Consider the following 18,315-nt stretch of genomic DNA (forward strand, 5'->3'; position numbering starts at 1 on the left):
TCAAATGACAATGGCCAGATTGCTTCAGGCTAATATTACAAAAAAGGTGTGCGGAAGAGCATCTCTGAATGCTTGAAGCAGATGGGTTAAGGCAGCAGAAGGCCACACTGTTTGCCACTACTGTCAGCTCAGCATCTTGATTTCTGCTCTGACACTCAGATGTTAGGGTCAGAATATGGACCAAAACCTCCGATTAAAGTTTCCAGCGCCTTATTGAATGTATGCCACCAAGAATTAAGTCAGTTCTGCAGGAAAAAGGTGACCAGTCAGTGTATTGCATTATCTGTCTCTCTAATGCACTGTTAACACCTGATCCTAAAGAAATATTTCCAACTAGATGCTAAGTACACATGCACACAGACACACATTTACAGTGTCCCAGTTCCCTCGGCGCCAGTCAGTCAGACAACTAAGGTATAAATAGCCTGCTGGCTAAGGTTCCCCCTGAGAGAGGTGGACCAACATGGTTTTGTAAACTGTGTTTGCAAACTTCAACTGCGAGTATTTTTAAAGTTGTTTTTTTTTTTTTTTTTAACATTCTCCATGTGTTGGGCATTCATAAACAAGGCATAGGTGAATATAATCTGAAGTTACAGAAAAAAAAGGTCCAGAAGAAATTTCTAAGAAATACATTTTTAATAGCAGTATAATACAACATACCCCCCCCCCCAAAAAAAAAAACAGCTTGTCGTCAGATGATGGTTTTTGGCATTTTGTAAATCCATCTAGTCATTTTCATAAATGCTCCCAGCTGTAAAGGGAGAGGTTATACTTCAGAGAGGTCGTCAGTCCATCAGGAAACCCACACACTCACTGGAAGAACATGTAAACTCTGTACAGAAAACTCAGAACCTTCAGTTCTGCTTTTGGATGCACTGATGATAAGTGGAAAGAAAAGCAAAATTATTGACTAAATTACACAAGACAGTAAAAATGTTGACAGTCAGTGATGTCAAAAGCAAAATTGTAGACAATGAGTCCAAAACTGACATGTGCATAAAATATGTATATAAGCATTTTTGACTATAAATGCAGTTAATTTCCCATGATGCCACCCTCCAGGCCCTTTATTTCTAAGGCAGCACATCAGCACAATGGCTAAACAATGGTGCTACCTACTGGCTAAATACAGGTAATGCAACCATTTATGCTTATAACTACTTTGTACATGAATCTGTTCTCCTGTACTATGTCATACCACTACGTCTGCTGCTTCTAAATTGTTATGAGGTCTTGGCTGCAGAACATGTTTAGCACTATGTATTCAAAAGCACGTAGCCTCTTCCTCAATGATAACAACTTAATGACACGTGGCACTTTAAGTTGTGAGGTCCACAGTTAAGTTGTGATGGATATTTGGTTGGCAAAATTATTACCTATTGGAAAGATTCCAAAAATAGGATACAGCTTGCACCTGTTACTTAAAGGAAAGCCAAGCAGATAATACAGAAGAGCTTTTAATGTTGATGGTTTCTCAGTGAAGGTACATCCTGTGAAGGAGTACATCAGGGTTCTGGTATCCACGTCATAGAACGAGACCTCTCCTTTCTCGTAATCGACAAACACACCAACTGTTTTGGGTCTCTGTCTCACATGTGAAAGAAGAATCTCGGAATCACAGGCAAAATATTGCACATCCCATCCAGTGTACCGTGCGCTTAATGTCCAGGCTCCATCTTTGGGGGTGGGAGGAAAACCCATGTGCTTGTTCACAGACTCTTTGACCACTCCCAAAGTCCAGACTTTACTCTTGCTGACACAAACCTCATAGTAGAATCTGCCTGAGGAGAATCCTTCAGTCGCAAGGACATAGGGTTGATTTAAAAATGGTCGCTCAAAAAGAGGAGAGTAAGGCCGTAAATGTATACCACGTGTTAGTTTTTTGCCACCCTCGTACACCTTGAGTATTGGATGGGCTACGTGGGGATCAAAAGTTAGAGTCATCGAATTGCACTGCTGGATCATCATTAGCTTGTCCCGAGGTGGTCTCCACTCCTCTTCAAAATCATATTCTCTTGATATCCCTTCTCCTTCAATAAAATCGTCTCTCATTAGTGGTTCTGCTGTAGCAGCCTGTTCAGCAGCATCACAGCCATCAGACGGCTTATTTCGTTATTTCGTTATTTTCGGCTTATTTCATGCCCACTTCTTTACTGAGTATCTTTTCTATCTGAGCACTGTACTTCTTCACCATCCCCAAATATATCTGTTCACTCATTTTAGAAAGGCTGTCTGTAAAAGGAGGCACGCCGTGGGACAGAGGTTTAAATACGTCCTTATTGAATGCAACGTAGTGGAGGGACGAGCAGCTGTGCAGGAAATGGAGATGGTCTTCTGTCTGTAAATACTCTTCCAGTTCAGCTATCCCCCTTCTTAACACGTCTACTTCTTCTTCCAGCAGAGCTATGTGGGTTTCAGCTTGTGTTTCTACTGCTTTGTGCTTCTCTTGGATTAGCTTAATTAGCTCGTCCTGGTTTTTTAGCAGAGAGGCCACCAGAGCTCCTAAAACCTCAGCAATATCTGCTAGCTCTCGTTCTGATTCGTGCTTGTTTTGCTGAGCCAAGCGTTTGGCTTCCTTCACATGACTGGATTTGGTCTTTTCTATTTCTTTCATTTCTGATGTTAAGCTCTCAAGCCGGGCTTTCCCCTCTCTGAAAGCACGTTCGGAGGGGATGGTTATGTGTGTAACGTGGTCGTCTTTCAGGCACATGAAACAAATACACACCTGATCTGTGCAGCAGAAGAGCTCCAACATCTTGTCATGCTTCTGACACACCCTGTCCTTCAGGTTTGATACGGGGTCGATCAGCTTGTGCTTCTTTAGGCTTGCAACTCTCTGATGAGGCTCCAGGTCAGCCTGGCAATATGAAGTCAAACACACCAGGCACGTCTTGTGGGCCTTTCGCTTTGGTCCGATACAGACATCACAGGGCACCTCCCCTGGTTTAGCAAGAACCTCTCCATCCTTTACTCTCATGCTGTTGAAACACTCCATCATATCTCTGAACTCTGTGTTGACCTGAAGCTGAGGTCTGCGGCGGAACCTCTTCTTGCAGAGGGGACATTGCGTTACATCACTGCTGTCCCAGTACTCTGTTATACAAGTTTTGCAGTAGTTGTGTCCACATGGAGTAGTGACAGGATCAGTAAATGTGTTAAGGCAGATTGAACAGAGGAACTGTTCCTCACACAGCAAGCTGCTGGCTGAGGCCATGACTAAAAAACAAACAGACAAAGAATGAAGATGACTTAGAATTTCAAATAGACAAAAAATTGAATTGTATTAAAAAAAAAAGTGTCTTTCAAGGTTTTACCCAGTAAAACATATATACGCCTAGCAATGCTGAGATTAATCTGTTTGATCTAATATTTTACTTTAGTGAAAACAAAACTGAAAACAACATACTGGATATCATATAATTATTTGGGTTTTTTTTTCTTAAATTCCTTATTTGTAAGAACAAAAAATCAACAGGTCAGATCTACTACACTTTAATAGTAACTTTAAATATTACAGCACGATCTTATATAAAACAAAAACCAAAAATGTAATTAAGACATTTACTGAATTACTACAATGTGCTACATAAACTCACCAGCCACTTCACCCGCTCAACTGCTTGTTAATACAAATATCTGATCAGACAATCACGTGGAGGAAGCTCAGTGCATTTAAGCATATCAACATGGTCAAGATGAGTTGCTGAAGTTCAAACTGAGCATCAGAATGAAAATTAAAGGTGATTTAAGTGACTTTGAATGTGGTATGGTTGTTGGTACCAGAAGGGTTGGTCTGAGTATTTTACAAACAGCTGATCTGCTGAGATTTTCCTGCACAACCATCTCTAGGGTTTAAAAAGAATGGTCTGAAAAAGAGGAAATATCCTGAGGATGCCAGTTTTCTGGGTGATAATTCCTTGTTGATGCTATACAATGGCTACACAGCCAAGGCACTTGGAAGAGCATCTTGAACCCTGTAGCAGATGGGCTACAGCAGCAGAAGACCACACTAGGCGTTACTCCCATCTACAAAGAATGGGACACTGGGCTGCCATTCACATATGTTCATCAAAATTGAACAACAGAAGACTGGAAGATGTGTCTTGGTCTGATGAGTCTTAATTTTTGCTGCGATGTTCCGACGTTTGGGTCAGAGTTTGGTGTATACAACATGAAGGCATGGATCCATGCTGCCTTGCATCAAGCTCAGGCTGATGATGGCTGGATAATGGTGTGGGGGATATTTTCTTGTCACACTTCGGGCACCTTAATGCCAACTGAGCATCATTTAAACGCCACAGCCTACCTGAGCATTGCTGCTAACCCAGCCCAGTAATGTGTAATTAATGAAGTGGCCAGTGCATGCATAAATGATACTTTTGGTATTATCAGATTGTAAATGTGGTTTGTTTTGTTTTGATATTTCATTTGAGGATTATCTCTGCTTGAAACAGGTTATTCATGGAAGAAAAAAGAGCTTGATGTGTAAGACATAAATAGAAATAGGGTCACAACCAGTAAACAAAGATGTTGGAAGTTGTAAGATATGCTTATATGCACATTCATTATTTCTCCACTGAAACTTTAAGAACAAAATCAAAGCAAGTAGCAACCTATTCTAGTCTATGTTGGTAAAATACGGAACTAACTTATCCCATAGTGGAGATCCGGAAAGTCAAAGTTACATGTTATTAAAAGACAAACAGTTTTTTAAAAATAAGTTTGCTGCTCTTTGCCTATCGTACTAGCTTTAGCAAAGTGTTCTGCTTGTGACTTACTGCACACACACACATTCATAAAGCACAACCACAAAACCATGAGATTTGTAGAAGTTGACTGACTTTGCGGATTAGCGTTTGCGTTTGGCACAGCGCTAATACGAGGCTGTGTACGTCGAAAAGACGACGTTGTGTGGATGTTTGTTCACAACCACGATCTAACTATATTAGTTGCAAAAAAAAGAAGAAGAGCATAAAAGAAATCTATATTTCTAACTTTATCAGAGAGCCTCTAAGAGCTCAGCTCTACGCGGAAATGGGTTCACGTTTCTGCCGTCGTACCTCGCCCAGTTTTGACCGTATCACGTCGGCGTTTCAACTATCTTTGCGGAGTGTTTTTAAAAATTTTTTTTACACAAGATAAAAAAATGTCAACGCTTACCTGCCAAAATATAGCGTTAAGGTTTAAAACAAAATGCAGCCTTTTCACATTAGGCGTGTAGTTTCATTTCCCATTTCATCATCCATCAGTTAATGCGCAGTCTCCGAAGGAAATAGGGTTTTGTTTTTTTTGTTTTTTAAAGAAAATTGTTTATTTATTTATTTTTGCATAACAACCCCTAATTTTCTTAGGAATTTTTTAAAAGTGGTCTTGAGCAATAGTTTTAAAATGTTTTTCAGTCCAGTCCTTGTGTTGAAGGGTTTGTTTTTGTGTGTGTGTGTGTGTGTGTGTGTGTGTGTGTTTTGTTTTTCTTTGTTAAGCTAACACTGACATACGAGTAACTCAAGCATAAAAAATAAACCGAACTCCAGGGATAAACCAGTGCTACGCATCCCTGGATTTAGTCTTTTCTAATTATTTTATTTCTGATGTTACGTTCTCAAGCCAGGCTTTCCTACCTAGTGGGATAATTGCAGAGGGAAGACTTGTCACATCACTGCTGTGTCAGGACTCTGTGATACAAATCTTGTAGTAGTTGTGTCCGTATGGAGTATAGACAGGATGGGTGAAGTCATGCTGACAGATAAATCACAGGATGATTTTGGTTTAAAAAAAAAACCCCAAACATTTTAAACCATGACTACACTTACATTGTAACTAATAGCATCAAAAGTGATATTCAGAAGGGGAAGATTTCAATAACGGTAGCACCTGCCAAAGTTGCCAGAGCCAAGTTGACCACCTTCATCTGCTTTATTTGGCAAAGATTTTATGCCGGATGCCTAGCACGGGTACAGTCAAATGAAAGAGGCATTCTTGTTGAACTGACCAACATAATTGTTTATAAGATGGTGTCACTGCAGATTCACACTTGAACTGACTAAAACAGTGATACAGCAAAAAATTCCTGTAGAAAATCACAAACTGAAATGATCAGACACTGCACACACTGTGCAAACTGTCAGCCTGACTGATCATCAAGTATTTTGAGATTGGTTATTAATCTATAGGCTACAGACTTATGGTGCCAAAAACTAATTTCAGTTTTTTTATTTATCCTAAAAAAGTAAAGAGTATCTTTGACAGTTCTACTGGCTGCTCTCTTACCTCGATGAGGAGCACTGCCCTCAGTGGTTCCAGCAACTTGAGCCTTGCTTCTGTCACATTTTCCATATTTCTGTTCTCCACGACATCATTGGATGCCTTCGCACAGTGCAAAGGTGCCCCCAAAGTTTTGCAATTCAGATATCAGATACTTTAGAAAGCAGTTTTAGATAGAAGTTGTCATTTTTCACAATCAGGGGTGACTTTGAGGCATTTTGCCTTATTACTCCTACGACATTTTCTATCATTTGAGTTGCTGGCACCATTGTGCTTTTTCCTGAGATGACACCTTTTTACATCGTTAATCAGACTTACATGCAAGTTGACTCCATTAGTGTGGACAGTCCTTACAAGGAGACAACAATGATCCAATAGCACCTCTGACTTCACCTGAATCTGGGCCATTTCAAAATCAGTCCATGTTCTCCCTTTCAATTTTCTTTTGACAGTCAGTAAATTAAACAGCCTCCTCTGGGAGCGAACCATCTTACTGTTGTTCTTCTTTTTGTGTACTGTACTCCCATTTCCACCACCTCCTGTCTCACTTTCTCATCTCATCTTCTGTCCATTACCAGCTCGGCTGAGCTGCAGCCAACTTCTGGAGAGTCTTGCAAATAATTTAATTTCTGGGGAATGATAGATGAGTTTAAAACCCTGTGGTCAACCTACCAAAGCAATGGACAATGCACAAAAGAGGTGAAGAAGTGAGAGCAACTAGGGTGGAGTGGATGGTGATGACTGTTGGGGTGATTTGTGACAGAAGGATAGCAGCAAGAGTGAAAGGTAACTATTGTTTGGAGACAATGGCACTGACAAAAAGACAGGAGGTGGAGCTGGAGGTAGCAGAGCAGAAGATATTTGGCCACTTTGGGAGTGACCAGGGTTGATAAAATTAGACATGAGTATATCAGAGGGACAGCTCAAGTTGAGCGGTCTGGACAAAAGTTAGAGATGGTGTTGGGTCTGTTCCCACAAACCCCGCTAGTTCTAGAGACTTATTCATCATGAAAGAAAACAAGGCAACAGCGTTCGATCGATTACTTGCGCAAGGGAGGCCTCATCTGTGTCCAGCACGAAAATGACCCCCTGATGGCCTCCTCTCGCTGGCTTTTATTGAGAGACAGTTCACACAAAACACAGCAAAGCAACGCCCCCCGCATTGTATGTATATGTGTGAACTTCTATATGTAAGTAGGAATGTGTGTGTGTGTGTGTGTGTGTGTGTGTGTGTGTGTTGCTGATCAAAGGGTCATAAACTCAGGAAGCTTAGATCAAAAGAAGTAGATCCTCCAGATAGGATGTATCTGTAATCAAACCTACAGCCCCTCACCCAAAAACTCAAGAATCTGAGGAGGGGGACTGTGGAATTGCTTTCATCCCACAGTTAAAACAATGTAGAAATGGATGGCAAGCATAAAAATGACAAACATTTAACAATCCACTCTAACATTCCCTCCTGTTTTGTGATTTTTATGCTCCAAATTATTCCTGTGTAGTATATTCTTAGCCTAGCACCTCTTGCTTGACAATTTCAGCGCAGGCGTCATTTATACACAGACTTTTGTCATGTCATTCATTTCAGTCAATTCATATTGTTGTAAAAGTACATAATTAACAAATGTATTAGGAATCATCTTAGTTCGCATTGATCTTATACACGGTAAAATTCATCCTATACATAAGCAAATCAAATGTCAACAGTCCAAAAACAGGAATTAATATTTTCAAAAGAAGATGCCACCAAGGACCAGACATTAACCAAACTATCCAGCCTTGTGGTGCATCTACTCCTGTCGTGCGATTCATTATGTATTCCTGCAAGTAAACAACTGAATGTAACAGTCAAACAAGAATAATCAACATTCTCAAAAAATCATATGTCACTACAATACAACTGTATACAGACATAGACATTCAAACACATCAGTTGACTTTATCGTTTGTCCATGTGGCTCTCAGCTAACTTCAAAGCTGTAGCCTGGTCAACACCCTTCTTTATGACTCCTATCAACCCCCCAAATCTTCTCACTGTAGGCATCCTGTGGGGGTTAGAGTCAACTAGTAAATTATCTGCATTTACAACTCTTCTCCTGTCCTGTTGTCACCACAGAAAAAGCTTTGTAAAGGAAATTGGATCAAGGTGTTTTGATCTTCTTGGCTCAAAGCCTTAACCAGCTTAGCGAAGTGTTCATGTAACTCAGTTCATGTAAATGTAGACAAAAGCTTCTCTGTTTACATCCTTCTTGCAGAGGACACAAAGAATACGTGATGTTGCACAAATTCCATGATAAATCTCCAACTTGGACTAATCCAGTGCCCTTCATACACATAGGCAATTGGCCTGTTTCCAGTTCATTTAGCTTTTCAATGTCCTGCTGCGAGTCAGACACTTTGAGTCAGACTAGCAGGTCTGTCTTACCAGAGCAGTTCACCCTCCCAGCTACTGGTGAATCAACCGTCCATTCAGGTTCAGAAGTTGAAAAGTTGGCAGTGTTCCACGTTTACTCCTGGATGTGTTGTTAAGGCAACCAAACAAACTGTCTCGCTCTCAGTGATGCTATATGGCCACAGTCCAGAAGAATGTGTAGCCAGTGGCATCACAAGCATAACCATTGGTCTCGTTCTTTATGTGAGCGGTTGTGTTCCCAAACTGCCACCAGTAGTTGGTTGAAAACCCCATGCGGGTACTGGGTGTGGTTTGCTCTGTCCCAGTGCGCTCCTGTCATCCCACTCTGGGTCCACAGGCACAAGAAGGCGAACAGCACATTCCCAGCCATTCTAAGTTGGGTTCAGGATCCGTTGGTTTCTTCACCAGGATTGAGATGAGAGGTCCTAGAGATATACTCCCCCCTTTGTACCGCTGGCCTTTTCACCATCACCCAGAGTCGGCCAGGAAGTGTGTTACCTTCTTGCAGTGCGCTTGATGTATCCAAGTGTTCCTTTCTGCGATCTTCACTGCTGTGGTCGTCGTCAGCAGCATCCGATAGGAACCTTTCCACCATGGACTGGACCAGCACTTCCTCTCCATGGCCTTATCAACATCCAATCTCCAGACTTCAGACTCTGCTCCTGCGGAGAAACAGAATCATCTGGCAGATCATTTGTTCTCAAGACTTCTTTATTTTAAAACATTTTAAGCATCTAATCTGCTAATATGCTCAGGTATTTAATCTTAAAGTATAAACTATTGCTGTCATCATCTCCCTCCTGTTGCGACATGGCAAAGCCCATGGCGCAAAATAGCAACAGTCTTATACAAATTCTAAGGTAGTATTGGTTCATCACACAGATAACAAACACCATCCTGCAAGCTCGCTCCTTCTATAAGTCACAACTGTTTTCCTGCAGTAGGTGAGTGGCCCTGCATGGCTGCCAGTGCACCTCGCATAATAGGCAACGTCTGTTGGTGTTGCATTGCTAAAATGTTAACACCATGTGCTCCTAAAGATGCCTCTCTTGCTATCCTATCTGCAAAAGCATTCCCTAATGCAACTGGATCTTTCCCTCACATGTGTGCTGCACATTTACAAACGGCAATTCTACTGGATAATAACTCTGCCTTCAGCAGATTTTGCAAAAGTTTGGCGTGTTCTACAGGTTTCCCTGTAGAGGCTGTCACACCTCGTCTCACCCACTGTACTACAAAGAAATGTACTGTAGCAAATGCATACTGGCTATCAGTGTATATTGTCACATCTTGGTTCTCTGCAGCTTTACACGCTTCCGTTAAAGCTACTATCTCTGCTGCTTCAGCAGACATAGAACCTGTTAGTTGTCCTGCACAGATAACTTTCTCACTATCTTCTACAGTAAAACCTGTTTTAGCCTATCCCTCTGCCGTTGTAAAACTCAAACCATCAACAAACCAAACCTTTCCCTCAACAAGTAGCACATCTATTAAGTCATCCCTGGCTTACACTCCTTCTCTACGTGCTCTCTACACTCATGAGAAGTGCCCTCTTCTTTCGTTGGCAAAAGGTTTGACGTAACAGTAACATTAAAGACAAGCGTCTTGTAGGTGACAGAAATATAATTTTAGTCTGCAGTAGTAGACATCTACCTCGTGTGGAACTAACAGTGTCAAAAAGGTGAAACTATATCCTGAAACATTGTACAGCTTAAGCTGCTGCACATACTGATCTCACGCATGGAAGTAAAGCACAAGCAACTAGAGCTAATCTTTTAGGATAGTAAGTTACGGCTTCACTTGTGGAAAAAGTGGTGTTAGGTATTTCGCAGTCACCTGGCATTTGTGCTGTTCACAGAACCACAAGTCCATCGCTGGACCTCCTCTGCGCTGTCACTTTTTGGAGCCTGGCACGCTCCCTCAGGTTCAAACGATTCCAACGCTGCTGAAGATTTAAGGCAGAGCACGTCGTACACCTTAGTTGTCTTCCTCAACGTCAATGTCGAAAATCTTTTATCTTATTTAAGATTTTGCTGTGCAGAGTCTCCTCATGACGATCTCCTGGAAGCCCAGTAGCACAGCTCTCTGTGCTGAAGGCGATCTCCGATCCTCCTGAAGACTCTCTCCAGGCCTCAGCTTCCATCTTATGGACGATCCTCTCAGTCACTCCTTCTCGTCATGGCACCTCACGACATCTGCAAAATTAAAATGACACTCCTCTCGCCACATGGCTTCTGCCATGTGTCAACTCCCCAACGAGACATGTACAAGAATGTTGCACAGTCTCCCTAAAACAATCTCCAGGGTTTGTCCCTTGGAGCAGCTTCACTCCAACCTGTAACCCTGTGTAAAACATTAGTCGGCAATTAAATGTTTAGCTTGTTTAACTCCCAGCTCCACCTGGAGCCTGTATCCTGGAAGACAAAGTCTTTAAATCAAACTTCACATTTTCAACCAACTATAGATCATGAGAGTAATAAGGTATTCAGCATAAAAGACAAATATCATGTGCAGGTTTTGTCCAGTCATTAAATCACTATTATTATTATCATAATTTGTCCCAAATCATGAATCATCCCAATTTATTCCACAATTTAATCGGTGACTTTCCTTAAGCAATGTCACTTCACTTACTATGAGCTCAATAGTGGCCAGCTAATGAGCCCATATTAAACTATTCCATAAACACTGCATCTCTTAGTTGCTTTCTCATGTTACTTGTCCATCTCTGCTGAATCCTCTACATGCACTCTTAGAAAAAACAAACATTAACAACACACATAAACAATCCTGGTGGTCAGGTGCCGGCCATCCAGATTCCAGAGATGCTGTAAAAAGGTCATAAAGTTAACACTCTGCTGTAAAAAGAAGTAAATGTTAGCGCTGCGCAGGTGTATACACTCTTTCTCACAGTAATCTCTGTGAGCAACACAAAGTAGTTAATAACACACTCATGGTGAATTCACAGACACAGGAAAAATTTAAAGTAAAAAAGGTTAAATTTGCAGAGTTCACATAGTCATGTGACCCAAGTTTCCTCTTGTGGTCTCCTTTTGTTCCTGCAACAGAAGACACACACAGAGATACATCCACACCTTTGTCAGGTGGGGGTTAACTTCACACAATGGTGTTAAGTCAGTCAGTCTTGTCAGCTTTTGTCAGTCAGTTTTTTCACTAATTTTTTATTTGCTAATAGTAGAACCCTTCTTGACGCAATAAGTTTCTACTGCCAGCAATGACGTCATTTCAAAAAAGAAGAAGAAAAACTTTAGAAGCGGATTACATCGCTGAATCCTTTTTGGCAGGGACTTGTTTTCTGATTGTCCCAAATAAGTGGCTTTCTCCCAAGCCCATTTTAATTTTTGGAGAACCTCACTTTTGCAACAGTTTTCTTGACGACGAGTCGTATAGCGCTTCTGTTCTAATCGTGCATCTCTGCTCAAACAGAGATCATCAAACGAAACTTTCAGTGCACCATGAAAGTAACAAAATAAAAAGAAAGGAAAGAAAATAAAGGAAAGCAAAGGAAAGAAAGGCCTTGTTAAGTCATGACACGTGTTTTTCATGCCAGGGGGATAAATTGTAACAACCCATTTGGCAGGCTCAACTTAGTAACAAAAGACAAATCAACAGCCAGTTTAATCTCAAACATCCATCCAATCAGCCACACACAACATACAGCATAACCCTGTTGTCTCATCACATAATAAGTTTCTTCTCATGTATCCAAATGTGTGCCATGGTAAAACTTCTTCACACACCAGAAACTCACAATCAGCTCACTCAGCTCACTCATTTAAGACCCCTCATCAGCATTCTGTTTTCCTCTATGATGCAACCATCTGTCCTCCTATAATATTCAGTCCACTAGTCTATGTATCACTTTCATCTTACTAGTGACTTGGACAAGATGACAAACAGAATCTCATGCTTAAGATGCTGTCTGGTCCTCATGAGTATCATTTATTGTGTATATGCATGTAGGGTTAGTATAGTTGATGTATTTTCTGTATGTTTTGTGTTCCTCTCTCATCACATTTTCATTATTCTCATCACTGCTTAAAACAACACACATCTCTCTCTCTCTCTCTTAAAAACAGAAAGTACATTACAGCTGTTTCAGGCTGAGAAACACCAAACACTCTTCGTGCTATCATTCACCACACAACTATTTTATTTCTTTGTCCGCTGGGCAGGTGACCTGCAGAATCACGTCTGCCCCAGCTGGATACCTTCACACACACCGTGACGTCAGACACACTCACACTCGCTTCTGCTTTAGAGCACAATTGCACTTCATTCTTCAACGATCCACACACCACGTGCTGCCCAATAAAAACTTTGCACTGTATTTCATCCTCTTTCAAGGCAGACTTCTTTTAAGTTTGCAGCAGGCAACGCGACTTACACCAAAACCCAGGCTACGTGTACACAACAGGTCACCGAATTCCATTAACACCGCTTTCCTTCTGTGTTGCTGCGTTCACTTACTGGCACTCACACACATATACGCTCATTCACACTCTTTTTAGGCCTATAATCCCCCTTACCGCGGCGAGCTCTTTCCTCCTTACCATTGGTGGAGAAACCATACACTCAACGCCCTTAACTGCGGAGAACCTTTTTTTTATCTTTATAGAGCTCTATCCTCCTTTCGGTGGAGAAACCGTCCTTACCCTCCTTCTATTCGGTGGAGAAACCTCTTTAAACCTCCTTAAATAAATCAAAAAGATAAAACAAAAACTAAAACACTGGCGGAGAAGCCAGGTAGCTTGCGTCTACACGCACAGCTTGCGCACTCACGTACCTGCTTTAACGCACGGGCACGTAGCCGCTCTCTAAGGCCTTCGGTACTCACTGTTCGTTTTGTTTCCGTTCATGGGAAGAGTCTCTGGTTCCCGTCAATCGCCATCCATCCCGTGGGGAGTTCAGGCGCAAACTGTCCGGCCTGGAACAAAGCAAAGTACCAGGGCTTTCGTCAATCGTCCCAGACGATGGCTGCTAGCAGACTGCGGTGGCGTCCTCTCCCTCCCCTCGCGGTGGAGGCGATGTGTTGGGCTCCGGCTCGGAGGACCAAATAAATGTTGGGTCTGTTCCCACAAACCCCGCTAGTTCTAGAGACTTATTCATCATGAAAGAAAACAAGGCAACAGCGTTCGATCGATTACTTGCGCAAGGGAGGCCTCATCTGTGTCCAGCACGAAAATGACCCCCTGATGGCCTCCTCTCGCTGGCTTTTATTGAGAGACAGTTCACACAAAACACAGCAAAGCAACGCCCCCCGCATTGTATGTATATGTGTGAAATTCTATATGTAAGTAGGAATGTGTGTGTGTGTGTGTGTGTGTGTGTGTGTGTGTGTGTGTGTGTGTGTGTTGCTGATCAAAGGGTCATAAACTCAGGAAGCTTAGATCAAAAGAAGTAGATCCTCCAGATAGGATGTATCTGTAATCAAACCTACAGCCCCTCACCCAAAAACTCAAGAATCTGAGGAGGGGGACTGTGGAATTGCTTTCATCCCACAGTTAAAACAATGTAGAAATGGATGGCAAGCATAAAAATGACAAACATTTAACAATCCACTCTAACAGATGGTTTGGAAATGTGCAGAGGAGATATCTTGGCTATATTAGGCAAAGGATCTTTAACATGGAGCTGCCAGGCAGGAGAAAAAGGAATACCATAGAGAAAATTCATAGATGTGGTGAAAGGGATGCAAAAAGCTGATAGAGAGAGGAGTGTGCAAGGCATAGGGTAATATGGAAGCAGATGATCTGCTGTGGCGACACCTAAAGGGAACAGCTGAAACAAGAAGAATAAGGGCAAGAAGAAGATAGCTCCCGGTCACCTTTTCCTGGAAAAAGTTACTAAAACAAAGAAACATCTGCCTTTATTGCAGTGCTAGTATTGCACACATAAAATCAGACTTTATTTTCTTCTTAAGAAAGCTCCATAAACCTGTTTTGCATATCTGATAACATCTGGAAATATATTCCCTTGTCCATTTCCCCTGTCTGGTCACTAGCTGGCCCCATTAGATGAAGGCAGTGTGGAAAAAAAGAGCCCAAACAGTAAATTAGAGCTTTTATTGCATTCAAATAAAGTGTGATCCTTAGTGTAAGTCACTGAGAGGGAAATTGTTTTCACATATTTTGATTTCACTGTTTAGAAACATGACAAAGAAGAATGAGTCTTGTGTGTTCTGCTAGAGTTAGAGCTCAACAAACTGGGGACTATACATGTTACATGTAAGGAATGCATACAAATCTGTTAAAATGGATGTGTGCGCAGTCAGTTACCCATGAAATGCCCAAAACCTGCATGAAAAACTCTTTGGTATGAACAAACGTACATTTTAAGCTGTTGAAGGCATGCTTTTATGGTGGCGCAACTCTAAAAGTGCAATAGTTTACACATGTGCATGTGTATATCAGTGAATGCGCATCATAAGCCACGGGAAGTATCCAGTGCTCTTCATGGCAAAGGTACTGATGAACAAATTGATGCCTGAGGTGATGAAGACTATAATGGTGGTTATGTTGTTCAGGTAGTCCAGACGCTTTTGTAGAGTGGAATTGTTCAGGTCCCGACGGCCTGTGTCGCACACACACGCACACAAACACAATGGAGAAAAACAGGCATGAGACCAGATGATGACACATTTCTTTTGACCAAAATGCCTTATATATATTTTTAATCTGCCAAAAGAATAGTATAGATGCAGGCCCAAAATAACAATGTTCAGTAAAAATACAATAAGCCAAGTATAGCTTTCTTTTTAATCACTCGTTTTATTTAGCTTTTTATTCACAAAGATATTTATCCATTTCATGTTTTTTTCTATTTTTACTGATGTCAAACATGTTTTAAATTAAGACGTATATTTAAAATCAAAACAAGCTTTACACTTTTACCGATTAGGCACATAAAAGAAGGGAAGAATACATGTAAAATGCACAGAAAAAGTAGAGACATCTACAATAAAAAAGTACAATATTTGCACAAGCATGTCATTGGAGCAAATAAAACCATGCATGTTTAAATGACAGCCGGTTAAAGTTTAAATATTTTAGTTCGATTACAGTGTGAGAAATGTGACAAGTATCTGAATAGGAATTAAGATGCAATGTTTGAACACATGGGATTGTTTTCCAACTTTGTCTTAGGCCAATGTGTCATGCTACTGCACAGATGAAATACTGCTGCAAAGCATGTTGGTGGGTCTGTGCATGACTTGGATATATTTTCATAGTTTTGTGTGTCTCAAAAGTGGAGTCGAGCCAACAGCCAGCGGAAGAATCCGGTCCTCTTGGAGCCGAAGAAGCTGATGAAGAAGTTAATCACTGTGGTGGCGAAGATGATGCCTGTAGCAACGTTGTTCAAGTAGTCGAGTCGTTTCTGATTGGACACCACGTTAAGGTCCCTGCGGGCTGCAACATGCACACACATGCACACAGACAGACACACAAACACACAATTTCAAACATTTCAAACACAACCACCACTCTCACAGTTAACCCATACGTACAAACGTTCAGTAATCCAAACAACAGCAATATTGTTGGCTCATCACTCATGCTGCCCTCCATCTTCTTTGTAGTCTATGTAAGTTTGACTGGTTCAGATTTCACTATAAAAACATAAAAACTGAACAGGATTAAACCAAAGTTTGGATTGATGAGCAACCTCTGTGTTGTGCCCATTGGAGAAACTGGCACTGTGACGCTAGCTCAAAAAGTACACCAGTCCTGTAACACTTCCTTGTTAAAATGCCCAATGTACGTCCTGGTAACAAAATAACGTTTGGGCTCTACTGAGGTTTTGCAGTGACATAACAGCAGACCATGTGATGTCATCTGTCTCCATTTTGAAAGTGTGACAATGTAGGGTCAAATGAATAAGCTCTCAGTCACATAGTCTCAGAAAAGGAAATTATCGAGCACAGGAAATATGTAAAAAAAAAACCCACTGGGTTTACAGAACCAGCTAGCTAGCCAAACTTGCTCGCATTGGCTAGCATCTTAGTGCTCCACTTTCTCAAGTTATTTTTGACTAACCAATAAGTCACTTAGGTTTTTTACGCCCACCTTTTATATATAGTCTGTGCAAGCAGCTTATTTTAATATATATACCATAAATCTGTGTGTTTTATAATGGTAAACAGTAAAGGCTGCGCAGGGGGGAAAGGTTAGCCCTGCTCCTTCAAAGAGAAGCTGCTCACTGCTAGCAAGCAAGCTAATGAGTATATTTAAAAATCAACTTAACTTTACTGGCATGACTGAGAGCTTGCTCCCACTTAGCTCTAAGACTGAATGTTGAAGCAATCTTTGGCTATAAAGTGTGTATAACTTTTAAAAACATTCATTCATCCACAGCCACTGAACAAACAGCTATTAGCATATCTGTTTGTTCAGTGGCTGTGGATGAATGAATGTTAAAGGGGACTACTTTGTGGCCAAATTTGGTGTGTGCAAAGTTCAACACTTCATCAGCAACATTAATCAAATGTTTACGTTTATCAATGTACATACATTTGTCGGCTTAATCTGTCTCATAGAATAAAGCGCTGAAATAGCCATCGTAGCAAGCAGCTGCGCTGTGTCCCAAAGGCCGATTTAATAATGTTGATAATGAAAGTGAGGCAGATGATGCCGGTAATTAGATTGTTCAAGAATTTCAAGCACCGCTGACAAGAAGGGAGGCGGGTCAGCTCCAATCGAGCTGCACTCACACATACACACAAATGGAAAATGCATACATACATTGCACACACACACAGATAACCAGAACACAACCATGCAGACAGAAAAAACAGAGACAGACACACACATCTAGTTGGTCCACTGGCCCAATCCATCCATACTGAATTAAACAACACAATAGTAATATAGTTGATTAGTTAGTGAGTTGGACAATATGTTACACTGGTATGTGTTATGATTGTGTGCTTGTGTGACCACAACCTAGTTATGTGGGTCAGAATCTGTTCTTACTTTCTAAACAGATGTACATACTAGAACCATTGCCTACGTTACACAGTCAGAAATGCATCCTGGCAAAGAGGCCAGTGCGTTCCATCCCGAAGACAGTGATGAAGATGTTGGTGACAAAGACGAGGAAGATGGTGATGGTTAGGGTGTTGTTCAGGCTGTCCAGGCGCTTCTGGTTGGCTTCTTCATTGAGGTCTCGCCGGGCTGCAATGCACATATACAAACACATACCAAAAATAGCAACAAAACGAGAGCATAAAGTGCAGGGAACCATCATGTTTCTGTAGTTCTTGCATATAAAATGAATTAGATGGCTTATGGATTTTATACCTAAAGCCACTACCTTTAAACCTGCACTAGCTGTATTTGACTACAAACAAGTGTCAGTGAATTAGTGTGTTAATATGATGGGTTAAAAACATGGAAGATGGATTTCTGAGTCAGAAGATGTCCAGCCTAAATCTATAATGCCTACCGATTATGATGATCAGGATTCCAGCCACTATCTGAAGAGCCAGGGAAAAGGAAATGAGCGTCAGAACAGCGGCGTAATACCTAGGAACGAAAAGGAAATGCAATGCAAACAAAAGGATAGTGAATAGATAATATTTTTGGCAAACATAAATGCGATCATGGAGAAACAGCTCACAGGTA

At 41.3% G+C, this 18,315-nt stretch overlaps 3 protein-coding genes across 9 annotated transcripts in view; all 3 read right to left on the reverse strand.

Annotated features, from left to right (window-relative positions):
* Positions 1-666: 666 nt before the first annotated feature.
* On the reverse strand, positions 667-2,109 carry LOC135932161 (E3 ubiquitin-protein ligase TRIM39-like; the record flags this gene model as incomplete). The annotated part of the gene is made up of 1 exon (XM_065469512.1): positions 667-2,109. A coding segment is annotated over one exon (771 nt), but the record flags the coding sequence as incomplete, so codon positions are not given.
* On the reverse strand, positions 2,022-5,257 carry LOC134647174 (E3 ubiquitin/ISG15 ligase TRIM25-like). Its single transcript, XM_063501398.1, has 2 exons — positions 5,161-5,257; positions 2,022-3,216 (listed from the first exon to the last, which is right to left on the reverse strand). The coding sequence occupies exon 2, from the start codon at positions 3,212-3,214 to the stop codon at positions 2,132-2,134; it is 1,083 nt and encodes a 360-aa protein (XP_063357468.1). The 5' UTR covers positions 3,215-3,216; positions 5,161-5,257; the 3' UTR covers positions 2,022-2,131.
* A 9,488-nt stretch (positions 5,258-14,745) lies between these two features.
* The window catches only part of LOC134646972 (ninjurin-2-like), a 37,112-nt gene continuing 33,542 nt past the window's right edge, over positions 14,746-18,315 (reverse strand). Inside the window, exons 3-5 of one of the 7 annotated variants that reach the window (XM_063501047.1) lie at positions 18,137-18,216; positions 17,702-17,865; positions 14,746-15,265 (exon numbers count right to left, since the gene is read on the reverse strand). In XM_063501047.1, coding sequence (XP_063357117.1) covers positions 17,711-17,865; positions 18,137-18,216 — 235 coding nt within the window. In that variant the 3' untranslated portion in view covers positions 14,746-15,265; positions 17,702-17,710. Of the gene's footprint in view, positions 15,266-15,451; positions 16,102-17,202; positions 17,393-17,685; positions 17,866-18,136; positions 18,217-18,315 lie in introns of those variants that run through there. The other 6 variants (XM_063501046.1, XM_063501048.1, XM_063501043.1 and 3 more) reach the window with 6 other exon arrangements.

Source organism: Pelmatolapia mariae, linkage group LG17 (genome assembly GCF_036321145.2).
Source record: "Pelmatolapia mariae isolate MD_Pm_ZW linkage group LG17, Pm_UMD_F_2, whole genome shotgun sequence".
In the NCBI taxonomy this organism is placed as follows: Eukaryota; Metazoa; Chordata; class Actinopteri; order Cichliformes; family Cichlidae; genus Pelmatolapia; species Pelmatolapia mariae.

Excerpts from the sequence above, each read along its gene's own strand:
- LOC134647174 (XM_063501398.1), bottom strand. The coding sequence starts at position 3,214 with ATGGCCTCAGCCAGCAGCTTGCTGTGTGAGGAACAGTTCCTCTGTTCA.